This window comes from Cydia strobilella, chromosome 1 (genome assembly GCF_947568885.1).
Source record: "Cydia strobilella chromosome 1, ilCydStro3.1, whole genome shotgun sequence".
Taxonomy (NCBI): Eukaryota; Metazoa; Arthropoda; class Insecta; order Lepidoptera; family Tortricidae; genus Cydia; species Cydia strobilella.
The window spans coordinates 7,359,765-7,384,300 of NC_086041.1; the positions used below are offsets into that span (position 1 = coordinate 7,359,765).

The window sequence follows — 24,536 nt, forward strand, 5'->3', positions numbered from 1 at the left end:
GAATGTGGCTACATTACTTGGAGTTATATAACAAATATGTAAAATAATAGTTCAGTTCCACCTCTTCTTCCCCTGAACAAGTTTTAGTCGTTATCCGTATTTGAAACTAACATTTAGTTACGAACTGGAATAATAAGATTTTAGTTTTTAAGATACTGACAATTAAATAAACATCAGTAGTAGGTACCTACTTAAGTATCAGTAAAGGTTTGTAAAACAAACTAAAAATTCAAATCGACAAAATGTATAGCTTAAAAATCTGTCTATCAGCGCCGTCGAAGTGTAAGGGGAATGTCTGCGTGCCGCGGACTCGCGCCTAACAAGTTCCAAGTGGTCACGCACGAACAGCTTGTCTAGCCGCGGACAGCCCCAGCACAGCGACGTCACGAGCGCACAAGGAAGCGTGTATACTGACTACTGACAGTAGTGACAGCTGACACTAGTATATAACTAGTAAGTCTAGTAACCCACAGTTCGTCCGCGTGGACCACATAACATTAAAATTTAATTTTATGTGGTCCTTATTCATTTTTTATCTTATTGTTATTAGGATTAAATCCTAATAACCTAAAACATTGTACCTACCTACATATTCTTTGCAAATAATTACTTACTTACTCGGAATCTGTTAGTTTCGCCATTTCCATGTCTTTCTGCTGTTTACAACAGTTCCATCAGTGAAGAATGAGGAAAACGTACGTGCGTAAAACTTGCAAAAATAAATCAGGGAAAGGTTTAACAAATAATACAATAAACATTCAAATCAAAAAAATATAACTTAAAACTCAGTATCTATCAGCGTCATGGAAGTGGAACTTGTTAGGCGCGAGTCCGCGGCGCTGCGTGCCGCGGATGGTGAACACGGCCCCGCCCAGCGGCGCCTCGCGCGACGTCGTCACGAACAGCTCGTCCAGCCGCGGCCCGCCCCAGCACAGCGACGTCACGCGCGCCGCCGGGAGCGTGTACGCTGCTATTAACTCCCCGCAGTCCGGGTTTATGTGGAGCACCTGGGGTAGATGATTGTCGTGTTGGATTGCCATTATTGCAGGTCAGAGAGAGATGATCAACGTTTATATGAGGAATCTTGAAGAAAAATTATAAGGTAGTATAGATAATTATCTGGGTGAATTGTGTAATTCTTGTTGTTATTTTGTCCCGTCAGCCAGGGAACAATAGTAGCACAATTTGTTAGAAAAACTGTTGTGAGAATTAATAACTAACTACTAACATGTTTAGTAGATGGCCCGTTATGGAAAGGGGTTTTAACTTAGGTAGGTACCACAAAAATGCGTCATTGGTTAATTAATAGCTATAAAACAATATTTAAAAAATGACAAACGGTTGAGTCACCCATCTATGACTGAATACTGTCTGGCACTTATAACCCCCAAGAAGCGTTTTGCGTCAATGATGGTGTGATGTGACCCTACTGGCATTAATAGAGACACTTCAAACTCTGGGCAAGTAGCAGAACTAATACGATGATGTACGTCAATAATACATTAATCACAAAACGCTGTCTGCCTTGTATATTACCAGGAATAATCTTACCAGCGCGTTTTAGCGACCTCGCTTTGAATGGTCAGCGACATCTAGTGATTAATTGATTACTACTACTATCAGAAACACACACAAGAACATGCTACCAACCTAACAACAATATACGACCTTAACATAATGGCAATAAGGTTGTATACATATAGTTTGAAGAAAGTTACACATGGCCGTAACTTGTCAACTTCATATGTAACCAAAAGAAAATAAAAATGTTTTCTCCGCACGAGGTTACTCAACAGTCTTATTGTTAAACTAGCGACCCGCCCCGGCTTCGCACGTGTTACCCTTAACAAATTATACACCTAATTCCTCAAGAATCATTCTATTGATAGGTGAAAGACGCATGAAAATCCGTTCAGTAGTTTTTGAGTTTATCGGGAACATACATACATACAGTATACAGACAGACGCGGCGGGGGACTTACATATTATTACATACATTCACAAGATTGACCTGAAGCTATATAAAGCAAACCGACACGAGGCACTATATATAAACGTATTAGGTACTTATATGTTGCAATTTCTTTGCCAAGCATTTGAACAAACATTGGTATCGTGTTGTGTTTTCAAACAGATACTCACCGCCCCACCGAACATGAGCGCCACCCATAGATGACCTTCGGTGTCTATGGTCATACCGTCGGGGATCGCGTCGGTGTACCCGTGTTCCGTGATGTCGAAGACAGTCCTTCGGTTACCTGTTAAACAATATCGGTGGTAGTGGTCATTCGTAAACCAAACCAATTCTATGTAGCATAAAGGACCATGGGCAACTTTCTATGAGCCTGGTCCAAAAACCGAGATGAGTTAGATCATTAGGTATTTTTATGTACTTCATTTCGTTCTATGGGCTCCAAGCGGAATTCAATTGCAGAACTGAGATATTGGTATTTTAGTCAAAATGCCGTCACCCTTATATCCTAGGCAATAGAGTCCAAGTATGTGAATGAATTGCTGGCTGACCAGGGGATGCCGTTGGAGATGCTGACTGTACAGAGTGTCACATGAGGGTTGCTAAGCATTTGTATAAGTGGCACTCACCAATGTCTCCAGTCAGCAAGTCATAGTCGAACGCCTCTATCTTCTGTGTGGGCGAGTCGACGTAGTACATGACGGTGTTGTTTGGCGACCAGGAGATGCCGTTGGAGATGCTGACGGGCCGGAGGAGCGCGCGCGGGTTCTGCAGCGAGTTCTGGTCGAAGCTGTACAGAGTGGCTTTGTCAATCACCACGTCGTCACCTGTTTGAGGGCCTTTAGTACCTGAAATAATTTAACATTCTTAGATCATTCATTACTGAAACCACGAAATCAGAAGAAAGAGAAGGAAGGTGCAATATTGCAGGGAGTGTGAAGCTATGAAGACTATCAGTGTTTCATACGCAGACTGTTTAATTACTAATAGTTATTTAACGTTTCCTAAGACAAAGGGACATATAGTATAGTACGGTTAAATTATTGTATGGGCCAAATTATAGATAAGACAATATTGTCCCAATACTCCCAATACAATAGGTAAGTAAGTAGGTATTCAGTTTGATTAACTTAAGCTAATATACATTTTAACGTAACATTTGACAACTTAAGTTATGACCTAATAATAACAGGAATTAATTACTCTTTGTCACAATACCTACAATAACATGAGTTTCGACTTCGATCGATTCGATGCTAAAATAAAATAAAATGTGTAGAAATTAACCTCGTACGTCGTACTGACTAATATGACGGGTATGGAATGCCTAATACCTACTCATGAATGGTCAACTGATTTGATGTGGAGACCTTGTGCGCATACCGCACATCAAGATTGCCTAAAGTTGTGTTTTACTCCAAACTAGCTGCAGGTAAACGCAAGGCCGGTGTGTGTGTACTGTATTTTCCGGAAATCGTTTTTTCCAGATTGCGATTTTTACCATTCGCAATTTTTACCATTTTATTTTTTCTCAATAGCTTCCTTTCCCGAGCATTTCTAATCATTCGCATATTTTCCCATTATATTTATTTCTCAATAGCTTATTTTCATGATAGTTATTTGTGCAACAAGAGAGGAAAGTTGGTTTTTCTTGCGAGTGTTTATTTTGAGTCCCGAGAAAGCGAAAAATTCTATAATTGTATCACGAGCAAAGCGAGTGATTCTAAGTTAGAATCTTGAGCGTAGCGAGGGACTCAAAAACACGAGATGCAAAATAACTTTGCTCTCGTGTACCACTGCACATATAATTTTTCACCTCAGTAGTGAAAACATATTAAAGGTTTAAATGTATTTCAAATTACACAGAATAATACAGAAAAACAAAAAAAAAACGAATTTGTAATAGAAGTACGAAGTGGCAGTTCATGGCCTTCACTAAATTAAAAAGCTACTTTGTTTCACTTCCTGGAGTGACGAAAGTAGGCTTGTTCCAGCTGCTGAGGTGAAAAATAATAATATATGGTAAAAGTCGCGAATGGTAAAAATTTGCAATCTGTAAAAACGTCACTTACCCGCCACGAACCGCCCGTCGGCGTCCGGCTTGCCCTCGTTGATGACGTTGTCAGGCATGCCATCGTCCACTGTGGCCAGCAGACGTAACGCGGCATCGCCTTCCGTCTGCCAGTCGAGTAGATACAATCCTGCTCGCACGGTTACAAGCAGGCGACTGCTACCTTCCACCAGTGCAACGACGTTCACTTGCCCATAACCTGGAGAGTTAGTGATTTACAACTCTGTTTTAGTTTAAATAGCAAATTACGATGTCAGATATATCGGAGCAGAAAAGTGCTTGCAAATAAGAATATTATGAACACCGCTGTTGGTTGTTACTGCGGCAAAGTATACGTGTATAGATATTTTTAAAACACCTTCGCAACTCGGATATATATGGTGATGGCGGCTGTTAGCTGACTTTAAATACTTAGCTCTTGTTATGTTGAATAGATGTAAGATGAACACATAAAACCGTTATCTTGAGGAAGTAGCTTTTTATTTGGCAGCGGAATCGGACTGTTGTTGCTGATTCTGCTTCGTTTATTTGTACGAGCATTTGATCGTTGCAGTTTTTGATATCATGCATGGTTCGTACCAGCTAGCAATTAGCTTAGGTGTACTTATTTAATAATGAAAGGAATAACATAATGTTCCGTGATAATTATAATTGTGCTGAAATAAATTTATATACCTATCTACTTCTTTGTAGATAAGTTAGATAGGTACCATTATTTCTACCGTTACATTATATAACAATTTGTACTCATCCGATTTATGCTTATATATCTTTCTCTTTATGTCTGAACAGACAATTCTATTAGAAGTATAAGAACAAATTAAATTATTTTCAGAAAATATATAATTTGTTTTTATTTCACTTTAGAATATTGAATTCGCCTATGTGCCATCCAAGGTACGGAACGGGCAAAGGTAAAATCATAACAAAATAAATACCTACGAGCTATGTGGGAATAAAAAACTATTAATAAATACTTGCCTATATGTTTCGTAAATATCTGCCCCGTCCCATAGTGAAGGCGATGTACATTTTGCTCCAAAACGTCCACGAAATACAGGCTCTGAGTATCGGCGTCCCACACGGGGCTCTCGCCGTGCGTGAACAGCGCGGGGCTGCCCGCGTGCTCCTCCGACGCCACCTATTATAGCCAGGAGGTGATCAAAGCCATACCATAGATAAGGCAAGGTCTTCAAACTTCTACTCGGCCCCCATCACATAAAAGTACATCAAGTTAAAAAAAAATTAACAGAAAATTATACTTTTTTTCAACTTGATGTACTTTTCTTATTTTTGGTTATATCTGGTTAATTATTTTTTAACATTATATAGAGGACATTCACAGTTACTTAGTATATATTTTGGAATGATCCATTCAGTCATTTTAAATTTAGAGCAGTTCAAAGTCAAATGTGGATTGCGAAATTTTTTAACGTTTTCTAATAATTTGTTAGACGAAGTAGTGAAAATGTTACAGTATGTTATATATTTGTGATCTACTCACAAAGCCCTTTCATTTGGTACCCCACATGGTATGATTTTAAAAAAAGTAAAAAACTTTGTACTGCCGACTTTTTGACGTCACAGCAACTACCCCCACCACTTTCGCGCTTGTCAGGACATCACACTGAATGCACTGATACCAAATATATCCATGTCTGCGACGACATGAGCGAAAATCGATTTCTAGAAGACTTCTAGACCAAAAATCATCCCTCTAATAGTCGGGGACGATATATATATATAACGAGAACGAGAAAGATGTTATTTCTCAAAACTGCAGAATTATATGTTCCCGGAACCGTAAATCGTATCCGGTAGGTTTGATAAAAAAAATGCAGTATTTCCGTTACAAACAATGCCCTAATTAACATGAACAAATCTTAGTTAAAGGTTATATAGATGTAGATATCGACATAAGTTTAGTATAGCTAATGTAGCTATTATGCTTACCATTGATACTTTATAGTCAGGTTCTTCGGGACGTTTCGAAGGGCCTTTGGCGAGCATAGGTTTATACCCGGATATATTGTCACAAATGCTAATCAACAAAAACAATATTGCACCAAACATCGTGTTAAAATTGTTTTAATATGACAAAAAAAAACTAAAGGCACGAGTCCCTCGCTTACTCAGTGATAAATGGTACGGTCGCAATTTTGTCAAAACTGAACACGCGTTATCGGAGTGAACGCGTTCTTTTTGTTTTAAAGGCAAGTGTTCCGTTCTATAAACACGAGTGGTCAGCGACTGAGACTATATCAGCGGAGTAAATTAAATCGTCTAATGTCTAAGACGCTGCGAGCCGAATAAATCCGTCTGAGGGCGCGAACACACTACACAAGCGCTTGACGCCTCCAAGCTATCGACTGGCAATTTGTCTCATATTTATTCGTAGGGTTATCCCCGGCGAGAATCCTGCGTAGGTATAGCAGAAATTAAAAATCCCTCTCCTACGTGTTTTTGGGCTGCGGGCAATTTGTTGGACACGAACAATGATGAAATTTACTATCATCGAAGTTCGGTCCCCGTTACAATATGGCTGCCTTTGACTTTGCAACTGGATCTCTATAACATTAAAGTTCATTATTATTTTTATTATTTATCTCAATCAAGCGCTCGCCACGATTGAGCACCGACTCTTATAGGTTTCTACTGAGACTAACAACACCTTTGTATATCGCTAATCGTATCGAAGCTCGAAGTATACAATCGTTAGCACATTTTTTATGCACTAGTAATTTTGCTAATTATTTTTGTACAGTTCTTATACTAATAAGAAGAGAGTACATACAAAATGAAAAAAAAAAATACATATTTGATAGTTTTTATTCCATAACTTTTGTTACGTCTATTTCTTAAAATAATAACTTATAATTTAATGATTTTATTTTCATCGAGTCATACTAACTCACACATCAACCATACATCGCCAATTAATTACATTTAAATGAATTAAAACTAGATATTCGGTTCACATCAATAATTACCAGATTATTCACTGCAACATCTAACGTTATAGTTGTGTCGTTCTCGAGAACATTCTCCGTTTTGTGTGGGATTGGGGTCCTCGTGCGAGAGTATACCCCTTAGTAAACTGAGAACGTTCTCGAGAACGGCACAACTATGTCTACCGTACATTGATTGATACCTATTTGTGTAGAAATGCACTAGGTCTTCGTTTACCACAATGATTAATTACATGTTACGTAAGATGGGTTGACAACAGGCCGTGTACTGTACAATACTAAGAAAGAGATTTAAATACTTATCAGTATAAAAAAAAACAAGATATTGAGCACAATTTCAAAATTACTGCCCTACGATTGTATGGACGTTTCTAATATAGGGTAAGAGTTGATGTATTTTTGTTTGATTGAATAGTTGTATAATAAACATGTCCATATTATATGTGTCCATCTGTCTGTCTATTATCCTTGATTGTGTTATTCTATAAACATTACCCATTTCCACTGTGTGAACTACGTGGTCATTGACGTAGCTAACTAACTAAGCAGTCACATTGTTCTATAACAGAGTTGCGGCGAGGTTCGCGTTTGATGATAGCGGCCTCGGATGCAATAGTGGCTCTATACAGGTTGACTTCAAATTGGTAATACAAAATCAATGTTTACATACATCTTCCCTAAACTAAGCCCCTCAATTAAGTGTCATGCTTTTAAAATAATCAAGTTTTTTTTTTAAGTTTTAATTTATCCCATTTTTCTAGGCTTTACATGGTTATCCTGACATAATGATTAACAATGAAGTTTAAATAATTTTAAATGAAATGAATGAATGTATTTATGAAGTAAACGTGTTTTGATTAGTAATTGTCTCTTGTCAAAGAAAATAAGAGTGACAGGTGTGGTTAGGTATTTAATGTGGGGTAACCACACTTCCGGACTTTAATTGTTTGTTTTATTAGAAAATTTGCGATAATTAAATACAGCTAATTTTAACAACGGCGTTAATGTAGTATGCTATTTGGCATTAACTGTGCCACAATCAAGTGTTTTGTATTATATTACCAATTTAAGTCATCCTATATACACAACAAAAAATTTACAACACCAGTAAACTTACGGTTTATTTCGGATCGCTTATAAAAGTGTAGTTGTCCACAATACAAAATGAGATTTCCGTATAAATAGATGTAATCAACTGATCATATACATAATACTAGTAAAAATTGGGTAAATTTTTTTACGTGTATAACATAAACCCAAGATCGTCTGAAATGTTATTTAAAGTTTTAAGGTAGCTTCACGCTCCCAATAATGTAGTAAAACGCTCGCAGCACATTGTTACACCTATCACACATTCTTGAAATTAGTCACCGACGAGAGAAATGAAGCAAGACAGCACGTGAGATTTTCAAATATCCATCGGGTATTACAAAAACTTCAGCGGTTATCAGTACTAAAAAGAAGATCGTAGGAATTTGCCCGAACGCGTAGTTTTTCTAATATCGAATGGGTAGCACGTCGGGCGTTATGCTCTAGTTTATCTTTTAGGCGGCTAAGTTAAGCATGGAGCTAGCCGGACACGGCGGCTCGGCTCGGTGGCTAGAGCACGGCGGCTATGGACATAGCCGCGGGGGGCGGGTTCTATGCGTGGTGCGGCGCCGCGTCGCCCGGCGCCGCCTCGGCCGCAGGACCCGTCGCCGCCGTCGCACTCGTCGCACTCGTCGCACTCGTCGCACCCGTCGCACCGGCCGGCACCGCGCCTCCCTCCTGCTGCATCCTGCAACAAACCACACGTTAACTTGTATTCAATCATCTTCACTCGCCTAATGAATTATAGATTGTCCTACGAAAATAGAAAGACCCACTTTGTAAAGGCAATTTATTGGTCCGAGCTGCAAAGCGTGGTTGATTGACGAAAACTATTTTTTTATTACTAACTGAGCATGGTATTCGCAGTTCGCACCCGACCGCATCGTAGCCGACTATATTTATTTGCGAATCTTTGCGAGACGTATAATGAGAGCGTGCTTGGGTTGAGGGTGACGTACCTTTGGTGCGCCTGGTGGCGTGCGCGGAACTCTGCAGCCTTCAGCTGCTCCAGATGGAACTGTTGCCGCTCCTGGATCAGCTGTTGTCTCTGGTATTCTAACCCTGCAAAACAAAAGGTTGATGTGTTGAATTAAAGTGAAAATAATTAAGTTATCGTTAAAGGATATGTACAATTTCTTATAATATAAGAAAGGAAAGGATATGTATAATTTTGTGCCGGTGACATTGGAGACGGCGGGACCATGGGGCGTGGAAGCGCTAGCGTTTGCGGGAGAGAGGTGTTGATCCTCGCTCTGGGTCGTACTTGGTCAAAAAAGGTCTCCATAGTAGTTCAGCGGGGGAATGCTGCTGCAGGCATTATGAGGACCAGGAGCCAGGTAAGATGCAGGAGGGTTATTTTAGGCTACGAATAAGTTAATTTTATTAGGTTTAATTGTATTTTTTTTTCACATCGTTAATATTTTAGTACCTATTTTGTAAATGTGGACTTTTTTATTATTATGTAGATTATTTGGACATGTGATATTTTTTAGGGTTCCGTACCCAAAGGGTAAAAACGGGACCCTATTACTAAGATTCCGCTGTCCGTCTGTCTGTCACCAGGCTGTATCTCATCAACAAATATTAAAAAGTGCGGAATCCTCGGTGGGCGAGTCCGACTCGCACTTGTCCGGTTTTTTTAGATCCTAGGATTAATTTAAATAAATCTAAGTATTGTAGCTTAATCATAATCTCTTCTTCATCTGCGTCTCAACCTTCTTCTTGGCGCAGGTGGGATGCTCGCCCTTGACACCCGCAGCTCGAAGAAGTTACATCGATGGCTTACCCTCCCGCTCGCGCTCCATGGTGGCCTCGAGTTCCTCGAAGTGTCGCAGCTTGATTTCGAGCTTCTTCATCTGCGTTTCAACCAGCAGTGCTACCAGCGACTTGATTTTCCTCTCCTCGACGCCGGCCAGATGCTTAGCCTTGACGGCGGCGGCTGCCAGCGCCGCCGCCGCCGCGGACTGCAGCTTCGCGTCCACCGTCGACGGTGTCGAGCCTTCTGTTAACATCACAATCATTTTTGGTATGGCAAAAATGTTGGTCAAGTGAGAAATCTTAAAAATATCTTTATTTCTTTATGCTTTTCGACTTAGTTCGTTCAAAGATCATTTAATTGTATTCAAGGAAAAAGAGATCAGCAAGAGTTAGTAGTAGCAACTAATTTATTTCTCATAGACATGCTGCTGGATTTTTCTCTTTATGAGAAAATGGTCCTTGCGTAAAATTGAGTTTATTTGCATAAAACAACACCCGCCCCCCTAATAGTTATATTTTAACTTTTTGGACGCCAATGACGGATATATCGGCAGCGTAGGTCCAACGCCAGAGACCGATTAATCCGTCACAGACCACAGAGCAATATGCATTCAAGATTTATTGCAAGACCTACGTGCATTCGCATAAAGTTCAATTTCAGATTTGACACTTCGGTGGCGTGGCGTCCGAATGACAGCTTTTGTGTTTGACGACGTCGAGAAGGTTAACGGTCAGGAAAACTAGCCCCGCTGGAACAGGAACAAGTATTAGAAGGGGCGAACCTGAGGTGGGAGACGGCGCGTGTTTAGTCTCCTTGGGCTCCTCGGGCGCGGGCTCGGCGGGCTCCTCCTTGGGCTTCACTTCGCCCTCCTCCACATCCATCGCCTCCGTCTTTATTTCGCTGACGCCTTCTTTCTTTTCTGTTTATCATAATTTGCAATTAAGGGCCAGCTGCACAAATTACTATTGACGAACTCACCAATGAACCATAAAACTTCTCATACAATAATATTCAGCGGACGTTTTAACGATGATAGATGATTTGGTGTAACCGATCGTCATTTTGATGACAATATTAGTTAAAATTCTTTGCTTTAAACCTTACATTTGACATATTTTTGTAATTATTGTAATTAAAAGGTGTATGAGGTTTGTAAAACATTTGGGTAGTGGGGTTAAGCCTCTGCCTCCCGAACTAAGCCAAGCCTAGCCAACTACTCGGGAGTCAGTTAAGCTGGTAATTGTAAATGACCGTGCGCCTCCGCCGCCTTCACGTGCGCCTCCATCATGGCCGCCGGCACCTCGTCCTGCGGGGGTTTACCTTGCGAGGGCGGGGCGGGCAGGTCGGGCGCGGTGCCGGCGATGCCGGTGGCTTGCAGCGCGGCGGCCGGCCCGTGCGCCTCCGCCGCCTTCACGTGCGCCTCCATCATGGCCGCCGGCACCTCGTCCTGCGGGGGTTTACCTTGCGAGGGCGGGGCGGGCAGGTCGGGCGCGGTGCCGGCGATGCCGGTGGCTTGCAGCGCGGCGGCCGGCCCGTGCGCCTCCGCCGCCTTCACGTGCGCCTCCATCATGGCCGCCGGCACCTCGTCCTGCGGGGGTTTACCTTGCGAGGGCGGGGCGGGCAGGTCGGGCGCGGTGCCGGCGATGCCGGTGGCTTGCAGCGCGGCGGCCGGCCCGTGCGCCTCCGCCGCCTTCACGTGCGCCTCCATCATGGCCGCCGGCACCTCGTCCTGCGGGGGTTTACCTTGCGAGGGCGGGGCGGGCAGGTCGGGCGCGGTGCCGGCGATGCCGGTGGCTTGCAGCGCGGCGGCCGGCCCGTGCGCCTCCGCCGCCTTCACGTGCGCCTCCATCATGGCCGCCGGCACCTCGTCCTGCGGGGGTTTACCTTGCGAGGGCGGGGCGGGCAGGTCGGGCGCGGTGCCGGCGATGCCGGTGGCTTGCAGCGCGGCGGCCGGCCCGTGCGCCTCCGCCGCCTTCACGTGCGCCTCCATCATGGCCGCCGGCACCTCGTCCTGCGGGGGTTTACCTTGCGAGGGCGGGGCGGGCAGGTCGGGCGCGGTGCCGGCGATGCCGGTGGCTTGCAGCGCGGCGGCCGGCCCGTGCGCCTCCGCCGCCTTCACGTGCGCCTCCATCATGGCCGCCGGCACCTCGTCCTGCGGGGGTTTACCTTGCGAGGGCGGGGCGGGCAGGTCGGGCGCGGTGCCGGCGATGCCGGTGGCTTGCAGCGCGGCGGCCGGCCCGTGCGCCTCCGCCGCCTTCACGTGCGCCTCCATCATGGCCGCCGGCACCTCGTCCTGCGGGGGTTTACCTTGCGAGGGCGGGGCGGGCAGGTCGGGCGCGGTGCCGGCGATGCCGGTGGCTTGCAGCGCGGCGGCCGGCCCGTGCGCCTCCATCATGGCCGCCGGCACCTCGTCCTGCGGGGGTTTACCTTGCGAGGGCGGGGCGGGCAGGTCGGGCGCGGTGCCGGCGATGCCGGTGGCTTGCAGCGCGGCGGCCGGCCCGTGCGCCTCCGCCGCCTTCACGTGCGCCTCCATCATGGCCGCCGGCACCTCGTCCTGCGGGGGTTTACCTTGCGAGGGCGGGGCGGGCAGGTCGGGCGCGGTGCCGGCGATGCCGGTGGCTTGCAGCGCGGCGGCCGGCCCGTGCGCCTCCGCCGCCTTCACGTGCGCCTCCATCATGGCCGCCGGCACCTCGTCCTGCGGGGGTTTACCTTGCGAGGGCGGGGCGGGCAGGTCGGGCGCGGTGCCGGCGATGCCGGTGGCTTGCAGCGCGGCGGCCGGCCCGTGCGCCTCCGCCGCCTTCACGTGCGCCTCCATCATGGCCGCCGGCACCTCGTCCTGCGGGGGTTTACCTTGCGAGGGCGGGGCGGGCAGGTCGGGCGCGGTGCCGGCGATGCCGGTGGCTTGCAGCGCGGCGGCCGGCCCGTGCGCCTCCGCCGCCTTCACGTGCGCCTCCATCATGGCCGCCGGCACCTCGTCCTGCGGGGGTTTACCTTGCGAGGGCGGGGCGGGCAGGTCGGGCGCGGTGCCGGCGATGCCGGTGGCTTGCAGCGCGGCGGCCGGCCCGTGCGCCTCCGCCGCCTTCACGTGCGCCTCCATCATGGCCGCCGGCACCTCGTCCTGCGGTACGTACACAGTGCGGTGCCCGATTACTTCATCACTACTTATCACAGCACAGTATAAAGTCCCGAGGACGCGATATCGCATCGGTAGAAAAGTTTTCTCTTAGTTCCACAAGACGTATTAAAATTTAAAAGTCAAAAATGTATGTACAATAATGTGAAATGTACTTATGTACCTACGCCTGAAAACATAGTTTGGTAAGACTACTCATTTAAGCTAAAAATGTAACCCATTCTCCACATGCATTAATAAATCATTTCATTTCATCATTTCAAAAACGCCGACAGATTTAGAGGTGTGAAGGAGAGGATATATCTATATGGGATACAATGCAGCGAACCATTACGGAGTTGACTGCTTGCTGACGAGACCGGTTGGTACAATCAGGATTCAGGACTATTACTACCTTGATGGCGGCGAATTCGGCCATGGCGGCGCCTGTGGCCTTGGAAGCGATGCGCGGGTCCACGACGGACGCGAGGAAGGCCACGGTGCTCATCACGGGGTTGCCCTGCTTGCTGAACGGAATCGGCTGGTACGCCAGCGGACCTAGCACGCCACCTGTAACAATACTATGTTAGCAAACTTCCACGCCGGACAAGAAGCGTATTTTCTTTGCTCTGCCCCACCGCGTATAACAATAACCGTATGTGACATTCTACAACTTAATCGATATTCGCGCAAAATTCAAAGTGCTACGATTGTAAGGTCCGTGGACAAACTAAGTAATGTATGTTTCGGTGATGCAGCTCCAGCCCTTCCAGTAGCAGCGCCTGCTCCGTCCCTCGGCACTGCAGTACTTATACTAACCGGAGGCGCCGTCCTGCAGGTAGGGCTCCTCGATGGGCAGGCGCAGGAAGTGTAGGATGCACTCGTCGTGCGTGCGCGTGCCCACGTGCGCGGCCACGCGGTTCCAGTCGTCGCGGTGCAGCTCCAGCCCCTCCAGCAGCAGCAGCGTCTCCTGCTCCGTCCACTCGCGTCCACGTGCTCCGCCGCGGTACTGGAATCAGAGAAAACCCTTAGGCGCGATGGTTTATATACCTGAATTATCACACTTCAGCGTGCTGCGCGAGTTCAAAAAAATTTTTTTTTTCACATTTGTCAGGCGTCCTCTTTTCGTTTTTTTTCGGAACCATCAACACTAAAACTCTAAACACAAGTTGTTACCGTAATATACAAATTAATTTACGAAATTCAGTTAAATGAACTCTATGTTCGTGTGAGGCATATCCTTTCATATCAATCTGTACATACCAACATATACATATAGTTACTTTCTACCACATATTCTATCGGTTCACTCCAGCTTTAGTACTCGTATCTATACATACCAACATATACATATAGTTACTTTCTACCACATATTCGATCGGTTCACTCCAGCTTTAGTACTCGTAAATCGACCTAGTACACAGCACAAAAAGTGGGCAACCTGGTCGAGCTTGAGTCCCGGCGCGCCGCCCATCTCGAGCAGGTTCTCGGCCTTGACGGCGGCCGCCGGCGCCGTCGTGTCCACGCCGTTCGGCAGACCCGCCTCCGTCTTCGGCACCGCCGCGGTCTCCACTGTGACACATTCATTATATCATATCATATAAAACAATATAAAAACACAAGACCAAACGAAAAAATACTAAGAACTCTACTATAAATAATAATATGAATATAGTCGATATCGTTTAATAAACTCGAGCGGCCGACGAAATCCGCAATACCTTCGATATCAGCTTTTATGAAGCCGTGCGTGAAAGAAATTTAACAAGAGATCACAACTCTCAGCACTGTAGAATTGCGTGTGATCTATTATTTTATTTAAAGTCCGCTATACATATATCAAGTCAGTGTGTTACCTGGTCTCGGCAAGGCGGCGCGGTTGAGCGGCTGCAGGCCGGACGGCGTGTCGGACAGCACGTGGAAGTGCGACGTGGGCGGCGGGCCCATCGCCGTCGGCCGCGACTCCCCGTCCAGCTGCAACACAAAGCATACATTTCAGAAATTGTCAGGCTCAACCAAGAAACCGGCTGGATATGCGCGAAGTAAACGTCAGCTTTAGACCGATTTTTAAACGCGATGGCACCAAAAAATGGCTCAGTTGATTGTAGTACGCTGTGTAGTTGTATAGCCTCAACTTCTATAGTTATGTCTGATGACTGACTTCTCATACTATGTGACGCTGTAGATATGCTGTGTATAGCGTCAACCGAACGATAAAACTGCCGTTAACGTCGTTAACGGATGTAAATCATGTCAAGCTGCGCGCTACTTCGCCAAACCGCCGCGGCAGCAGCTAGCGCACATGAGTCACATGACCCCTTAGCCCTTTGTCTCTGGTTGATGTCGTACGCTGTGTACAGAATCACGTTCCATAAAAATGTTCACGTACAGTGCAGGCAGCAGGAAATCAAGGCCTAAGTGAGCGTATATTAACCTGGTAGTTGACGAGCCCCCACTGCTCCAGGAAGCCGTGCACGCGCATGATGGCGCACACGTCACCGGCGAGGTTGCGTCGCGACGCCGTGCTGGTCAAGTACTCCGTGGGGTTCAGCCGGTATGTGTCGATCATGAAGTTCCTGCGCAACAACATAATATATACATAGACAAATATAGCAGATTATGGACTATTTTAGAAGTATTCTGCAATTTATAGCCAAACATTGTGCCGTCATTGCATGGCATGTATTACCGCGCGGCCAACCCACGAACGCCTCCAAGGCGCCGCCCCACACCACGTCAGGCCGAAAGATCTACTGTATAATGAACTTTTAAATTACATATGTATTTAGGCCAGTCAAATTAGATCCAAAAAAACGTTTTGAGGAATTAATTCCTAACAAGCTGAAAATCGTTTTAATACTTTCAATTGGGCCTAAATACGCGTTATCCGAGTTTGCTCCATCCCAGGAGGTGTGGATAAGTATTGGGAGCATTGGGAGATACATTTTACCTCAGAAAGGTTGTGCCATAACTCACGTAACGCACGGGACACAACGCAACACACTGAAACCTAGGTTAGGTATAGTTTACACTTGTAATGAAACACTAGGATAGAATTTGAAATAATAGGCTTACGAAGCTAAATGACATCGAGGTACCACAAGTTAAAGAGGTAAGTTACCTAGGCTTCATCCTGGATTCCGGTCTCACGTGGTCCCCTCACATCGACCGTATGTGCGACAAACTGTCTTCCGCTTGCTATGCGCTTTCAAGAATAGCACCGACCTTGACACATGAAAATGTGATAAAAGCGTACTACGGATATTTTCATTCTGTTCTTATTATGGGTGCTGACCTGTGGGCGACGGCGGCTGACCGCGAAAGGCCTTTCAAATTACAAAAACGTGCTGTATCATTAGCGGAAAGCCATATGATCATCCCGCAAAAAGTTTATTTAAACACCATAAGATTCTCACTCTTCCGAGTGTTTACATATTAACCGCATGTAAGTACGTTAGGGCAAACGTGGATCAATACGCTACCCATTCCCTGGCCCGTAGAAGTAACCGGCTAATCGTCCCGCGGTGCAGGCTTGCAAAGGCCCGAAAGTCACTTGGGATCTTAGGCCTAAAATTGTATAACTTGCTACCTGAGGAAATAAAATTAGCTAAAACGGATAAAAAGTTTGACCGAAATCTTAAAACAATGTTAACTGACTTAGCATGCTACAGCGTCGACGAATTTGTTGAAACGTGTACTAACCCTAAGTAATTTATCTCCTAATTAATATGTATAAGCAAATTTATACCTTATAAATTAAAATGACGACTTGTTAAGCCATATGCGACCCTATTGTCTACTGTTTACGAACCTGCTTTGCTCAAAATATGTTTTATTTAATAATTATTAAGTTTAAGTGACATAAATACTTACTCTAGAAATGTTGTACCTACTATGTACCTACCTATTTTACTGACCTGTAAAACATTAACTTTTACCAATAAATGTCTTGTATCTTGTATCTTGTATCTTGAATCTACTCCGTTGGTACTCTTTTTATTAAATAATTGCGTAACACACGCAACACATACGTGAAATGAGGTCAAAGTCGAGTAGCATCTTCAAATACAACGCCACGTCAGTGAATCATATTTCAATAGCTGCTTTAGATGTCCGGATTTAAAATGAACTGAAATTACTACTTACAATGAAAAATCGCATCCGAAAAGTATTAAAATGCAATGACGAACTAACAACACAACATCACTAACGCTCCTTTTGTAAAAACCAAGCTGTCGGACAGATTACTGATATTAAATATTTGATAGTTGAATATTTCCCAGCTCAAAAAAAATATGTGAGGTGTTGCTTATACTTCAAAACAAAATTATACCACATACCTAACACACGTGAAATCCAAATGAGGACTTTTTTTAAACATAATATTTTCATTCATAAGTACATTTTATACAGATTATATCATAAAATAAGATACAGAGATATACTAAGACTTAAAAAATAACTTTAAATAAATAATAATAAAATCGTAATCTTTATTTTCACGGAATTAATGTTATCAAACTACTGTCACTGTCAAAGTGACACTTGCAGTCAAGTCAGGGGTTGTAAGAGTAGGGGCTCACAGAAAAACTTAAAAATAAATGTAAGAAATGAATTAACTCAAAAACTATGTATTAATAATCACATTATTACATATTTGCACTTATTATAGTAGTACTTGAATCGGAATTCATTTTTATATGCCCAAAACGCAAATAAACTTACGTAAGGACATACATTTTCTCAGACTCAAATGTATTATTTTTTATGCAGTGTTGGCCGAACGTTATTTGCAATTAACCGTTAACGTTTCGGCCTTTGCACTTCGTGGGTAGTTGTAAGTTGCCAGCCAGTCATAAAACGAATCGAACAACTTCAAACATGTCAGAGGGCCTACCGCGAACACCGTAGTTCGTAAATTGCGGGCGCCTTTCTCTGTTACTCCAACTATGACATAATTAGTGACAGAAAGATGGCCGCAATTTGCGAACTTCGGTGTTCGCGGTAGGCCCTTTTAAAAGGGAAACATTATATTTAACCCGTTTTAAATTCGACTTTTTTAATTTATTTTATGTTTACATTTTTGTTTTCTGAGTGACGCAGCATTCTGCAGGACTCGTTCCATTCTGACAAAAACGTCGTGTCACTAAAAAGTTTCGCGCTCCAGGTACGTTTAAAGTCCCATGGTCTGGCTCTGAGCCCATCAAGATTTGAGGATTTCCCTTAATTGCTCATGGAGCTCATTATCAGAAATGGACCACTGTAGTTTTTAAATGTATTATCACAGAATATATAATAGTACTAGGTACAGAAGATTCACTCTCTAACAAAACGCGTCTACTACGCGCAAGGCGGCGCAAGCGCGTGCAGACGTGCGTTCCGTAGCGGTGCGCGGCAATTACTACGGCAAAACCCCAAAATTGGGGCGGCCGCAGGTACTTGTAGCGAGGCGACGAAATCGCGTAGTGAGACACGCCTGGTATTATGTAAGTTTTAAAGTCAGTTAAATATTTCGGGCAAAATCTACAAATATAAGATACCTGTAAGCAAGGTAGATCTCAGGCGTCTTGGACTTGTTCTTCCCGTTGAAGAACTCCGGCAGGGCGCGCTTCTCGATGGTGTGTATGGAGTTGTAGTCGAACCAGGCCGAGTACGACGGAACCACGATGTGGTGCGTCTGGTCGGTCACGTTGTCTTCCGGTTCCTCCTTCACCGTCGTTTCCTGCCATCAATTAAGTATTACATTATTGATAGGTAAGTCTGTACGGAGTATGGAACATCTGAAAACTTGCCTACAAGGATCTGCCAAAAGATATAAGACCCTAGATGGAAGTAAGGAGGACTAGCGACTTGCAAAAAATACTCAGAAAACGTAAAGATGTATAGCTACGTAGCTATTAAATAACACACGCAGTTTAACATTGATGAAGTTTATTATAGACTAAACACAGTACACAGAAGATAGTTTGTAGGTTGGGGGTACCTGTGTGTTGGAGTCGCTGTGCTTGCCCTGCGAGTCGTCGTGGGTGTCCATGACGGGCGCGGGCGTGGCCGGCGCCGTGTCGGCGGGCGCCGCCTCCGCCGCCGCCGCAGTCGCCGCCGGCGCCGGGGGCTCCGCGGCAGGAGCTGCGAGCGTTACGGTTATTACATCTCTGATCAATGGTACTACGGCCAATATCATAATACTAGCGGCTCTGTGAGCTGCAGATATTGCGAACCGCCATGGCTCCGCCATTTTGAAATTTTTCCAAAAACTACATAATTATCCCGCCTGCTTGCCAAATTTCAAGATAATCGGTTGAAAAATGCGACTTGTTGTCGAGAACATCCGGACATACGAAAGAATTTTTCCCCAAGCTGAAAGGGAGAAGTCTTCGTCTCCGAAGGTTCGCTTTCGCTCGGTCAATAACATAGAGGCCAATGGAACGAATGAGGTATGAATGGAATCACACATACAGATAGAATCAGAATTCTAAATTAAAAATGGCTTTTCATGTTTATGTTTGTGGCCTCTCTCCGCGATTTAGCAGACACCATTGTGTTGCGGGTGCAGCGGAGGCCATAGAGGTCGTGTATTGACATGAAAGGCCATTACAATTAGAATACTTTTAAAATCGGGAACAAGATCAAAGCTAGAAAATCGATCTAAAAATCTCAAGTCTCCATTTTCAAGCACTAACATGTCGCGCGAGTGAAATCGCTAAGTTAGTTAAACGATAGGACACATAGTATTTGACTGATGTTTTTTGCTTGAATCTAGTGGTTATCTTTAAAGAAATGAGTTGGTAATGAATTACTTTCTCTGTCGGGCGGGCGCTCGCGCTCGCGCTCTCGCTCGCGCTCGGGCTCGGGCTGGGGCGCGACGTCGGTGTTGTCGCGCGACGCGGCGTCCTCCTCCTCGTCGCCGTCGATGTCGCGCTTCTTCGTCATGCGGCTGCACCAACCAAATTGCATATAAGGCAAGATGAGAAGACATGCTAATAGAAACCAGTACTTGTTATTATTACGTAACATAAGGTGTACAATTTTACCTACTAAATTTATCAATTTTATATTTTTGCGAGTTTCAGTTAAAGCCAAAACTAGAGTCACTGAGACACGCATAAAATCCGGTTTCGGGTGCACTAGATTGTACCTCTTTCTCTTGGCGTGTTTCTGCGGCGGCGGCGAGGGCGAGCGCTTGCGCTTGCCTTTCTTGCCCTTGCTGGACGTCTCGCCGCCCGGCATCAGCTCCTCCACGGACAGACGGAGCTTGTGAACCTGGAAAACAGCACTCCATCGTTATCACGTCAACATAGGTGGAGAAATAAGCCCGGTACCTACAGCAAAGTTATCAGGCAACAGCGCCCAACCAACAAGTAGAGTAAACACTTGCATAGAGCATCACATCCAGATGTTCAAACTAACGTACGCTCTACATACGAGCTCCATGGCATTGTAGGAGAGCGCTTACCTCTTACGACGATCTCAGTTCGAAAAAATGCATGGAGGTCGTGTTCGAACCGTGTGGATTAGTTACCTACTTCTTTTACAACGACCCAGATCGTAACTGTCGTTTACACAAGTGCTCTCAATTAATAGTCTTGTGTAGTTTCTAAGGTTTGTTTTCATCAGTATTTAGGGTGATCACTTTAACCTTGTCTTAATGGATTAACAACAGACACCTTTGACCATACAACTCCCGTTCGTTTTAAATGTTCACCATAGTATAAAATATATGTAGAGTGAGGTAAAGTTAAACCTTCTTCTTGCCCGCGGCGTCCACCTCGTAGTCCTCCTCGTTCATCCACTCGTTGTACTGCGGCAGGTCCAGCACCCACGCCGCGGTCACGCGCCACGGCTCGCTGCGCGTGCACTCCCAGTTGGCCGACTCCGGCACGTCAACCTGTAAACATGGCAAAGGATTTATAATTTAGTAGCAGTATACCATACAATTTCAGACCAGCGGGACCACTAGCTCGATAATCAAATTGCTCCCAGTCTGCTGTCACACAGAGTACGCACTGGCAGGTCGGCCTGCGCCCAGGTGTCGTGGCTGTCGGGCAGGTAGTACCAGTGCACGAGCACGCTGGGACCGCGCCGGAACACCGGCCGCGCGTACTCCTCCTCCACCGGGTCCACGTTCGGGTAGATGATGTGCGTTGCATCCTCTTCGTCTTCTGCAACGAACAAAAAATATATTCACTCTTAATTTTAAACCAAAACAAAATCGGACTAATTAATTGAAACTAAAATCAGAGGTCAGGTTAGCTTAGAAGATTTTATTTTATTTTATTGATAAGAATGTTTACATGACATTATAGTTGAACCAATGCGTCACGAAACTTAAAACTAACAGCAATAATAATACATAAAACAGCAACAATTATAACAACAATAATATCACATAACATTAGTATAGACAGACAGACAAATTATGTTGGAACAGAAGATAAAATTTTGACATCAATAAGTGTTTTTTGCGGAATAGGGTTCAATATCGAATGCAGGTGGAGATTTGAAGCAAACGCGTCTGGTCTCTTTACATTATTTATTGTGACTAATGAGAAGCTATACATCTAAGTAGGTATAGGTATACGGGGTACGTTCGGGGACGGAAATCGACTAAACATACCGCCCGCCAAAAACAACAGTTTTTAACTTAACTAACTTAAACATAACCTAAAACTTACGTACAACATAGTTGCTTGAATTGATGCATCCAAAACACATAAGTACCACAAGCACTAATATCATCACCGTATGTTTTAAGTTAAACACTAATAAACAAACTAATGATTTTCGATGCATTTCACTTGCATAACAACAAATTACTAACTAAAACCCGAGCGACGCTGGCGGGAGCCAAAGCAAGATGATACTGATAAGTAATATTCGATTTCTACAAGTAAACAACTAACTGCCTGCGTCGAGTAGGTAATAATCGCATGCCCGCGTAGGGTATCTTTTGTTAACATTTTAGTACCTAAAATTATTTCTAAACTTGTTACATAACATACACTTTAGTGGACTGTATACTTAACTAAAATTATTTTGTTTTAACTGACTACATAAAAGGGGAGGTTCTATGTTTTGTATTATGTAGGTATGTATTTTGTTCGTTTTTACGGATGACTTGAAGTGTAATAGGTAATATTTTTACAACTAGATAAGCTTTTAACAAACAAATCGTTCTATGCTAAAAACAAGTTGAATAATGTAGGTAGGTAAGTAAATAAGGAAAACTTAACATCTAAACAAATGACGAAAGGTTTACAAACCTATTCTACGTATGCATTTAATTACGTTTGTATGTAATAATAATAAAGTTGCAAGGATGTGCTTAATGGGATCCGCTCGGTAACCCAATATCAAGAATTAACCCAGAGGGGATCTGTGTACACTTAACATCTACAAAATGTAATTAATGCATCTACCTATAAATACGTAAATAACATAAACTTAGCAGTATTTTTTTTAATACTTAACATAAATTACATATGACAAAGTATTTAGCGCTTTGAATAGATAATATAACAATTTTAGCAAAATAGCTTGTGTCGCAAATCTTTGTGCTTATGTATTGAGTAGATATTTCTAATTACAACTACAGTCGGCCAGCATTATTAGTACCTAAAATTTATTAACAAACGAAATAAATTTAACCGCCCACCATAGCTTATTGTTTTTCACTACAGACGTAAACTTTCTATTAATCTGCAGTTTTAGGTAACAATATTAATTTAGACAACGGTCTTTTAGAATGTGATAGCTTGTACTGGACCGTTACAACACGTACTAAGTTGTCAGGCCCCGCGTGCAGTGCCGTGATCTTGCCTAGCAACCATTTGGCTGGTGTGGTGGTAAGTTCTGCTCCTTCATAATGACCACATCTCCTATACAGGGTGATTTTATCACATCGTACCTTCTGTTTGTGCTGGAGTGTGTTTAAGTAATCTGACTGCCATTTTTTCCAGAAGTCTTGCGTTTGTTTTCGTACGATAATCGGGTGTTTAGCGTCTTCTAGCAGATCCGCTTTACTCAACCGTCCGCCAACTCGCAGTAAATCGTGTTCATCTACATGCGGGGTAAGTATAATTAATGAACTTTTATTTCTAACCTTTCCTTTCCTTTTCAGGTCTTCAAATTCTTGGCTATATTGGCAGCAGATTTCAACTTCATCCAACTCATCAGCACTCAAGATATCATATTTTTTGTTTTTGTAATCTAGACATCTCTTACATTGAGCTATCACTCTTTTCATCTTGACTTTAGACGAGAATCTCTCCCGAATAGGTGTGACGTCTTGCTTTGAAATGTGAAATGATTTCTCCTTGCTTTCTAGATTTGTTGTTGGAATTGTGGTGGCCCTTAACATCTCATTGTTTGTATCCTTTAACCATACGAGTCCACTCCACCAATGTTCATTGTTTGTAAGTTCACTTGCCTTAATACCTCTTGAGGCAAGATCAGCTGGGTTGTTTTCCGATGAAACGTGTCTCCACCTATCATTATCTACATGCTGGATGATCTCCGAAGATAGCTTATCATCCCGACTACAGTGCCAAAGCCATAATTTTTGGATCATGATTTTGGCTTTAATTACAACAGGTGAGAGCCATCCAAAAGGATCAAATAGGCTAGCAACATCAGACACAACATCAGACATAACTCTCTCTGTTACAGGTATCCTACTTGCTGGTAAGTTTACATGACAAGTATCATCCTTTCTATCCCAGGTAAGTCCCATTATTTTTATTATTTTATCTAATTTCATCTCTTTCTTGTCTTTTACAGGTTCCGGAGTCTTCGTGCCATCAACCAAGCCCTCCAGGAGTTCTTCAGTGTTACTAGACCACTTTTGCATCTCGAAACCACCTGCCTTTACTAATGCATGGATTTCTTTACAGGTTGCTTTTATTTCGTCGAGATCTTCATGACCATGAAGGTCATCCATGTAAAAGGAGTTTCTTACTACCGCCGCTCCCCGAGGGTAGTTTTCTTGTTCATCATCAGCCAAACGTTGAAGCGTACGTACAGCTAGATGAGGTGCAGCTGCTGTCCCAAATGTCACCGTAAGTAGCTTATAACTATCTATCTTCTCAGATGTATTATTCCGCCATACTATGCGTTGTAAATCTGTGTGTTTGTCATCCATTCTTACCTGACGATACATCTTTATAGTATCGCCAACAACACAGATTTTGTGCGTTCTCCATCTAAATACCAGACAACGTAGATCTGGCTGAATTGTGGGTCCTACCATCATGCTGCTGTTTAAGGAACATCCGTGTGGGCCCTTTGCTGACGCATCAAAACCTACGTACAGCTTCGATGTTTCTTTATCTTCTCTTATTACAGCACAATGCGCAAGATTTACTTCATTACCTTCATCTTCTGTGTCGACCTTCTTCATATGGCCAACCTGTAAGTAGTCGTGTACAACTCTGGTGTATTCTGCTTTCAGGGGTTCGTTTCGGGCGAACTTCCTTTCCAGCTGCTCTAATCTGCTTACTGCCTGATGCTTTGTATTTCCACACGACCTTACAGTGTCTTCAAATTTTGTCTTTAAAGGAAGCTGTACT

The 24,536-nt window shown here is 43.9% G+C and overlaps 2 protein-coding genes across 3 annotated transcripts in view; both read right to left on the minus strand.

Annotated features, from left to right (window-relative positions):
- Nucleotides 1-724: 724 nt before the first annotated feature.
- LOC134746865 (regucalcin-like) lies at nucleotides 725-6,194 on the minus strand. Its single transcript, XM_063681443.1, has 6 exons — nucleotides 5,997-6,194; nucleotides 5,025-5,184; nucleotides 4,045-4,242; nucleotides 2,602-2,820; nucleotides 2,143-2,258; nucleotides 725-1,007 (listed from the first exon to the last, which is right to left on the minus strand). The coding sequence occupies exons 1-6, from the start codon at nucleotides 6,114-6,116 to the stop codon at nucleotides 786-788; spliced, it is 1,035 nt and encodes a 344-aa protein (XP_063537513.1). The 5' UTR covers nucleotides 6,117-6,194; the 3' UTR covers nucleotides 725-785.
- A 664-nt stretch (nucleotides 6,195-6,858) lies between these two features.
- LOC134756071 (SWI/SNF complex subunit SMARCC1) overlaps nucleotides 6,859-24,536 on the minus strand; it is a 45,505-nt gene continuing 27,827 nt past the window's right edge. For both annotated transcript variants that reach the window (XM_063692887.1, XM_063692879.1), the window contains exons 5-20: nucleotides 20,977-21,131; nucleotides 20,714-20,857; nucleotides 20,108-20,232; nucleotides 19,770-19,906; nucleotides 18,956-19,098; nucleotides 18,513-18,694; nucleotides 15,407-15,548; nucleotides 14,829-14,946; nucleotides 14,414-14,544; nucleotides 13,792-13,981; nucleotides 13,388-13,542; nucleotides 11,181-12,978; nucleotides 10,642-10,779; nucleotides 9,888-10,103; nucleotides 9,061-9,163; nucleotides 6,859-8,789 (exon numbers count right to left, since the gene is read on the minus strand). In XM_063692887.1, the coding sequence (XP_063548957.1) occupies nucleotides 8,654-8,789; nucleotides 9,061-9,163; nucleotides 9,888-10,103; nucleotides 10,642-10,779; nucleotides 11,181-12,978; nucleotides 13,388-13,542; nucleotides 13,792-13,981; nucleotides 14,414-14,544; nucleotides 14,829-14,946; nucleotides 15,407-15,548; nucleotides 18,513-18,694; nucleotides 18,956-19,098; nucleotides 19,770-19,906; nucleotides 20,108-20,232; nucleotides 20,714-20,857; nucleotides 20,977-21,131 (4,013 nt within the window). In that variant the 3' untranslated portion in view covers nucleotides 6,859-8,653. The remainder of the gene's footprint in view (nucleotides 8,790-9,060; nucleotides 9,164-9,887; nucleotides 10,104-10,641; nucleotides 10,780-11,180; nucleotides 12,979-13,387; nucleotides 13,543-13,791; nucleotides 13,982-14,413; nucleotides 14,545-14,828; nucleotides 14,947-15,406; nucleotides 15,549-18,512; nucleotides 18,695-18,955; nucleotides 19,099-19,769; nucleotides 19,907-20,107; nucleotides 20,233-20,713; nucleotides 20,858-20,976; nucleotides 21,132-24,536) is intronic.

Excerpts from the sequence above, each read along its gene's own strand:
- LOC134746865 (XM_063681443.1), bottom strand. The coding sequence starts at position 6,116 with ATGTTTGGTGCAATATTGTTTTTGTTGATTAGCATTTGTGACAATATA. Across the intron at positions 5,185-5,996 it reads CTGACTATAAAGTATCAATG|GTGGCGTCGGAGGAGCACGC; the intron begins GTAAGCATAATA and ends TGGCTATAATAG. Across the intron at positions 2,821-4,044 it reads CGACGGGCGGTTCGTGGCGG|GTACTAAAGGCCCTCAAACA; the intron begins GTAAGTGACGTT and ends AAATTATTTCAG.